Raw genomic sequence first — 7,773 nt, 5'->3', positions numbered from 1 at the left:
ATAGATGACCTCTTTGTGACCCTGGTTAAGGAAAAGAGAGAGAGATTCAAAATGTATAAGATTAGAAAAAAAAATTAGAAAGATTAGAAATGGGAAAGGAGACATAACTATGGGTTCAGGAAAGGTTAAAATAATTATAAAAGAATTCCATGTACAAGTTAATGGAACACACTTTGGAGATCTTTCTAGTACTTAGCCAAACTGTTATTTGCCCATGAGTGATCTCCGTGCTCATCAGACCCATCCCACCAAGGCTCATCCCAGGCACAGAGACTGGGTAAGGCTCAGGTAGACAGTCTACCTGCACTGGCCCCGGAGCACAAGGCTGACCCCCGGAGAACAGAGCTGTTGAGAAACCGTTGCAGATCTGTGGTCTCGGATGGGAAGGGCTCACAGGACAAGTCTGAATAGAGAGGCTGTAGATCTGGGCCAGGCTTGGGAGGGTTGGCTGTGGGCTTAGGGCCCAGGGGGCCAGCCTGTATGGTTACTGTTTTGTGGAGGGAACCCATGGGAATGCTGGCTCAGAAGCCAGAGCTTTTCAGGAAGGGAGAAAAGGAACAATATTCAGCTCTGATGACTAGATGAGTGAGAAACAGTTCCCAGCATGCAGCTGTTCTTCTTCGATGCCTGTGCCCTGGAGGGAGACAGAGAAACCAGGTGTCCGGGAATCCTTGGTTGAAGGGTACCTGGTAAGCCTAGCATCCTTCCCCAGTGGCGTCAACAGCAAGTCCAGGGCCTACCATTGCCCTTCTGGGTGCAGAGTGGACACAAGTATTTCTAAAAAGGGCAAATGGATGATGTTTATGTACTAACCCGTCACCTCTTCACGGTAGGTGACTGGGTATTTCTAGAAGCCCTTTGACGTGATTAGTCCTGGAGCCAAGGACCCAAACCATGCCCTGTTCTCTTCTTCCCATGTATCCACATTTTACCACAGTTCAAACCCTGCTTCTTCTAGAATGCTTTTCTCGCCCCACTCACAAATTCCTAATTTACCAGCTTCTCTTACCCATGCACTTCTTCTTTCTTAATTGTTCTTAAAAGTTTCTACCACATTTCTTACCGCTTGGCTACTCTTTTAGTTTTTTTCTTAAAAATGAAAAAAAGGAACATTGAAAAAACATTTAAATATACAGATGGTTTTTCGTTGAAGATATAAAAATTTTACCAGTAGTACATATTTATTTCAGAAAAATTAGAAAATGTATATAAACATGTAGCTGGAATAAACATCACTCGTATTTCCACTACCCATGAATAGTCACTGTTAATATTTATATGTATATTGTTTCAAATTTTTAATAAGCATGTATATAATTTGCATACAATTATTTTTCTTGTACAAGTAGATGACACTGTATTTATTGTCTTGAAACTCTACTTTTCATTTCTCAATTGATGACTGACATCTTTTCAGGTCAATACATGAAGCTGAACATTCTTAATGGCTGCATGAGACTCCTCTGATGTACTTTGATGGGTGTTTTCTAACAGTCTGTTGATTCTTCATCGTTGGATATTTTATTACGCTTAATTTTTCACTGTGATAAACACTGCTAGGAGGAATGGACATATAATAAATAACTGATTATTTAAGAATAAATTCCTAGAAGTGGAGTTGCTGGTATATTCTTCTCTTAAAGGCTATTGATACCTGTTGCTGAGTTGTTCTCATGAAGTTTTTGTTAATTTATTGATACATTCCATCCAGCAATGTATTAGTGCCTTTTGTCTACACCCTTGCTAAAATGAATATTATCATTAAACAAACTGGACCTGTTTTGATGCCTTTCTTTGATTACTAGAGATGCTGGGCATTGGGCACTTTTTAATGTTTGTTGGCCATTCATACTTCGTGAAGTACTTATGTGTATCATGTACCCATAGATCTGTTCATGAATTTATATACTGGGGACATCAGTCCTTGAACGGCCATATATATGTACCGTGGAAACCCTTGGTACCATGTGGCATTGCTGAAAAATGTAGACATAAAGTGATTGGGTGTCGGTGCTCATTCTGCATCCAGCCCCCAAGAAGGTGGGCTAAAGCTTGTAATTTTCTGGGGTGAGGAAGGGCTATATGGCTGGTGGACAGGCAGGGCTAGGGGGTGGTGGTTAGGGAAGGGGGGTTTCAGGAATGGGGAAGTTGAGGATGAGTCAGGCCAGCTAAACAGGCTGCGGATTCCTGGAACTGCTGCTTTCTTGGAAGTCAGCTGGTCCCTGAATTCTCTCCTGGTTTTAGACATAGAAGACAGCTGCCAGCAGGTGGCGCCAAACTGCAGCTGGCAGAGGATTTAAATGGCACAGCCCAAATCTGTAGTTGCCTGACTGGCTAGATGCTTGGATGCCTCCTTGCGTTGGGGTGGATTTTTACCATATTCTATTAAGGTTTAAAAGGTTTTTAAACTAAGTTAAAACAGAGAAAAAAACTGTACTTCTGTTTTCTCTGATTCTTTTTGTTAAAATGAACCTAGAAGAAAATGACTGTTTTGAAAGTGAGGTAGAAAGGCATTGAGGCATGATGCTATTTTGTGATGTCTTTTTCTTCAATTTGGTTTTCATATTCATTTATAGATCAGCACTCGTCAAAGTTTTCAAACCATCAACTGGGCAATTGACCTCCATTCTGTTCTGTAGATAAAGCTTATTTTCATACCAATGCTTTGGGAAAGTGGTTAAAAATTGGTTCAAATAAGAATATTTCTAAAGTGTTTTCTATTAAATTATATGCACTTTCTGCTATCTAGTCCAAAGACTTTAGGCAAGTTTTGAATAATTCTCTAGCACTTAGAAAGGGATGAAGAATGCATAATAATTTAGACCAATTTATTTCTTTTAAAATTAAAAAATTAAGACCCAGAGTGATGATTGAAGATTTAAAAGCAGTTAGTGGTATGGCTTAAATAAAGCTCCAAGCCATCTGTATTTTAATTTGCTTATTTATTCATAAGATAAAGAATATTCCCCATCACATTGCTTTGTAGATTTTGATGTTGTGTTCCAAAAGGAAGTGGGAGCAAAATGTCTGTCTGAATAAACTGGAGTCATGTCTTCCTGCTGCGCCATAAGATTTTCAAAATGAGATTTGGGAATTTTGATAGCTTCAGAATAAGTTATTTTGGGGAAAGGATAAGTTTAATAACTGCTTTCTTAATTGCTCACATTATATATTGTATAACAAGGTAATATGATTATTTCAAATTCATTGCATTGTTTCTGATTAATATAATCAGAATATATATAACATATATATTCTGAATATATATATTCAGAATATAATATAATAGTTCATGCTATTGCTTCATTCATTTACCATTCACCTATTACTCTATTCACTTATGATTGTATTTGCTTATTAGTCTATGATTTATTATTCAATTTGTTATATTTATTTATCAATTATTCTGTTTGTTTATTCTATTACCTAATTTCTATTTATAATTCTATAATTTATCATTCTATTATTTATCTTATTTTATTTTATCATTTATTATTCTATTATTAGCTTATATTTTATATACCAGTAATAAGTCAATTTTTATCAATTATTAATTAAACATCTTGCAAAAAATACTCTGCTAGATCTTGGGAATAAAACTGACAAGTCACAGTCCCTAATCTCAAAGAACTTGTGAATAATTTTTGTTGTGTTTTATATGATCACAGCAAGTCTTCTCCTATGTAACTTTCACAATGTTGAGAAAGTGTCAGAAAAATAATTCACTTTTTTTTTCTCTTTTTTACTAAGAAACAATAGAGATTATTTACTGTCTCCATAGTTGACCTAGTTGTAGACTCTTGGTTGCTGATGGCTTATTTATCATCTTCCCTTGCTTACAAACAGCTGTCCTAGTTAGAGACCCAGTCTCCGTGTAGCATGGTCCTTTCAGCTCACCTTGCCATCCCACTACGTACCTCACACCACCTTCTGTCACAGACTTCTATTATATCCTTCTACCCAGCGGTAGAAACCAGATTCTCTCTCTAGTGTTGCTGCTGAAGTTTTGAGCTGCTGCCCTGCTGCTAAAACCAAGACCCCATCTGTCACCTGCTGCCAAAGACTTGGCCACCTCCATAAGGCCCATTAGTCCAAATTCCTTTCCACCATAAAGCTGTCGGGGCCAACGTGGGCAATGCTGGAGAGGAGAACACCTACGTTCCTGCTGTCGGGCGCTCCAAGTCATTCTAGAGTGCCAATGTCATTTGTGGTATGTCCTTTCTATATTAAATTCAACAAACATTTATGGAGCACTTACTCTGATTGATACTGTTCTGGGAACCAGGGATAGTACATCAACAGATCTGCAGAATTTCAGGTCAGCTACATGTGGTTAACATAAGCTAGTGTGGAATTTTATAGCTATTTATAACATTGTTTCTAAGAAAATATATTCAAGTTCCCAAAGGTCAGCATGGCATGGAGCCTAAAGAATCCTGGAGCCACATTTTTGCACTTCCACCTCCCCAGTTATTATCGCTACTTATCAGCAGTGTGATGTTGAGAAAATTACTGAACATCTGTGTGCCTTGGTGTTTCTTCATCTGTAAAATGAAGACATTAGTTCCTACTTCATAGAGTTGTCATAAGGATTCAACAAATTATATTCGTAAAGGACCATGAATAATACGTGACATATGGTAAGTGTGAAATATGTTTGTTACATAGAAAAGTTTATAAACAACTCTTGGGATTCAACCCCCTTTTGAACAGAAGACTGCTTTTGTTTTTAATGACAAGTTGAGGTGATCAATAACCACTATGTCGCTGACCATTTAAAAATAGCTCCCAAACTTTGATCACTAGCAGCAGTTACCGAAAAAATAGAAGGCGAGATTATGTATATGTTGCGATGCATTAGGTTTTATTTTAAAAATCCCACAAAACCATTACCTATAGGAAAGAGGTTGAGGAGTATAGGTTTCTTGCTTGACTCATTAATTCTTCAATTACTGAATATTCGCTGTAATCTCTGGCTGGACCAAATCTCTATGGATTTTGATTTTCGAATCAGCAGCTGTATTCTGATAACTGAGGTTCCAGATGGTATGCTTTTCACCTGGGAAAAGCCTGCTGTTGTAGATCCCAGTCATTACATCATGACACTGCCTTAACTGTAGGAGTGTTTATCACCATGGAAACCTATACTTACACCTACACCACTACCCCTAATTGGCATCGTGTCGTTTTTCAAGTTTGTTCTAATGACTCATCAGATTCAAGACTTTTTGCCTCTTTAAATAAGAAATCATTTTCTTGTCTAATCTCTTCTGCTATTCATGCTTGCATTTCTACAACACTTCTGTGGTTTTCGACCCTTCGGCCTAAGTATTAGAGTGTAAGTAAATGCTTATGAGCGACGGTCAGGAAATTTTATTTATGTATTTATTTATTTATTTTTGGCTGTCTTGGGTCTTCGTTTCTGTGCGAGGGCTTTCTCTAGTTGCAGAGAGTGGGGGCCACTCTTTGTCGCGGTGCGCGGGCCTCTCACTATCGCGGCCCCTCTTGTTGCGGAGCACAGGCTCCAGACGCGCAGGCTCAGTGGTTGTGGCTCACGGGCCTAGTTGCTCCGCGGCATGTGGGATCCTCCCAGACCAGGGCTCGAACCCGTGTCCCCTGCATTAGCAGGCAGATTATCAACCACTGCGCCACCAGGGAAGCCCTCAAGGTAGACTTTTGATTGAGATCCACACAACGGACTTGAGGAAGGAAATCAGATACCATAGGGAGGCACTCTGCAGGGTTCCTTACCTCCTCGTGACTTTTTTGGAAGTATGTCAATTCCTCCTTGAGCGCTTCGCCCTGCATCTTCAGGTTGCTCGTACAAAGGGTCAGCTCACCCATATCTCTGTGAAGACCGTTGATGTCAGTCTCAATGCTCTGGCACAGAGTAAGCTCATTTTCATACCTGTGAGGTTGTTAAAGTGCTTGAGAATTGCAATAGTCGGCAGGTCGAAAGCACAACTTTTCCAGACATTTCATATACTGGAAGATATCGATGTTCAGTACACACTCCTGGAGCTTACGGGGGACAGCAAAGCGATGAAACACTTCGGAATACCTACTGATTTATGAATACTATTTTGGAGGAGTTGTTTCTTCAGAGCTGAGTTTTGGCATCCAGTGTACTTAACCGTTGAAGAAAAATACTGTTTAAAATTTATGATACCTTTTTTTCAAGGCATATTTAATTTAATTTAATGTAGTGATCTAGTCTGACTTTATAAAAACACGTTGGTTTTTAAAGCAAAAGCTGTGTTCTTTACTCCATAGTAGTTTTACATTTATTATAATTCATTACTTTATGTCTACCTACTTCAGCCTGAAGTCATCAGTGGTCAGTTCGGCATTGTCATTTTGTAGAACAATGCTGGCATTACAGGTGGTCACAGGAATAATCTAAACAGGGTAGATGGTGTGAAATGTTAAGTCCCCAAAGTCAAGGGAGACTCCAGATTTCAGTGTGATTCTTATCTTCTTAACCCATCAAGCATCTATTTTAGTATCATTTTTTCCTACATTAAAGAAATCTGGATTTTCTGCAGAGCTTAAGAGCCAAAGTGTAGGATTTTCCAATCACAGACAATTTTATTACTCTTGATCAAAAAGTATGAGCTAAATATAAGATCAACAAAGCAATTATATCTATTTGGAAACAATTTCTTTTTCATTAATTAATTCTACAAATTTTTATTGCCAGCCAGTGTGCTAAGCACTGGGGATGTAGAGTGAGCAAATTCGACGCCACATAAAGTTGCTAAGCGCATTTTCTATTATGTCTTTTTCTACGTTATGCACACCCAAAGTCTGTAGTAAAAGTATCCATCTTTCTTACCCACCTTTTAAGATCTTCAATGACTGAGAAATATCTACTATAGTCATGAGCAAGTCCCTGGCCAGAACCAGGCCCGTGTATCTGATACCAGCCCTTGATCTCCTGCTCGAGGTCGGCGTCGGCCTCCTCCAGGGCACACACATGGCCCAGGTAGGATGCCAGGCGGTCACTGAGGTTCTGCATGGTCACCTTTTCATTCCCAGAGAGGAGGCCAGGCTCATTTTCAAGAAAACCAGCACAGATGCCACTTCCCAACCCTCCACCACCATGAGAGAAACCTCCTCCAGAAGAAATGCTCCCAAGGGGACAAGAATGGCTGCTTCCTGCTCCTGGCCCACTGCACGCATTTCCAGCCCCAAAGCCTGTTCTTCCACCAGACAGCTGACCAGTGCCAGCTTGCGAGCAGAGCCTCCTGGATCCACTAGAAAGTCGAAAAGACATGGTGACAGCACAGCCAAACGACCCTTTCTCAGAGAGGAGCAAAGCCAAAATACAACATCCATGGAAAGTTAGCTCCATTGGCCTTTTATAGGATTCAATAGGTTATTTCAGCCTTAACTATGCCAATCTGTCATAAAATATTACCCGCATGCTAACTGTTGTTTTTCATAATTGGGTGATTTTTAATAGTGTCCAGTCTGTAGGTGGAAAGCTGCCCCAAGGATATCTTTCTGTATGAAAAATATGTCTGGTGGAGTAATACCAAATCATAGTTTCAAACGTCAAAATTATTTATGAGTAAATGTACATCTTTTTGACCTCTGGAATAGATTGTAGGGTTTTTTTCCCTCTTATATAGCAAAGCATTCATAATTCAAATGGACAATTTCTACTGCTTTTGTCCTGAAAATACTTATGGAGTATCTTTATTCCATCTTCATGCATTATTGAGTGTTTTCTTTCTTATTAAAATTGGATACTCTCAATATATAGTGATC

General features: G+C 39.1%; 1 protein-coding gene across 1 annotated transcript; it reads right to left on the bottom strand.

Annotated features, from left to right (window-relative positions):
* Positions 1–577: 577 nt before the first annotated feature.
* LOC112399209 (keratin, type I cytoskeletal 26-like) lies at positions 578–7,300 on the bottom strand. The gene is made up of 4 exons (XM_024744236.1): positions 6,836–7,300; positions 6,317–6,399; positions 5,722–5,908; positions 578–634 (listed from the first exon to the last, which is right to left on the bottom strand). Exons 1-4 carry the CDS (start codon positions 7,274–7,276, stop codon positions 578–580), a joined length of 768 nt encoding a protein of 255 aa, XP_024600004.1. The 5' UTR covers positions 7,277–7,300.
* Between the last annotated feature and the right edge of the window lie 473 nt (positions 7,301–7,773).

The sequence above is a fragment of the Neophocaena asiaeorientalis genome, unplaced genomic scaffold, assembly GCF_003031525.2.
Source record: "Neophocaena asiaeorientalis asiaeorientalis breed wild unplaced genomic scaffold, Neophocaena_asiaeorientalis_V1.1 scaffold1, whole genome shotgun sequence".
NCBI lineage: Eukaryota > Metazoa > Chordata > Mammalia > Artiodactyla > Phocoenidae > Neophocaena > Neophocaena asiaeorientalis.
This window is presented reverse-complemented; position numbering and strand designations above follow the sequence as displayed.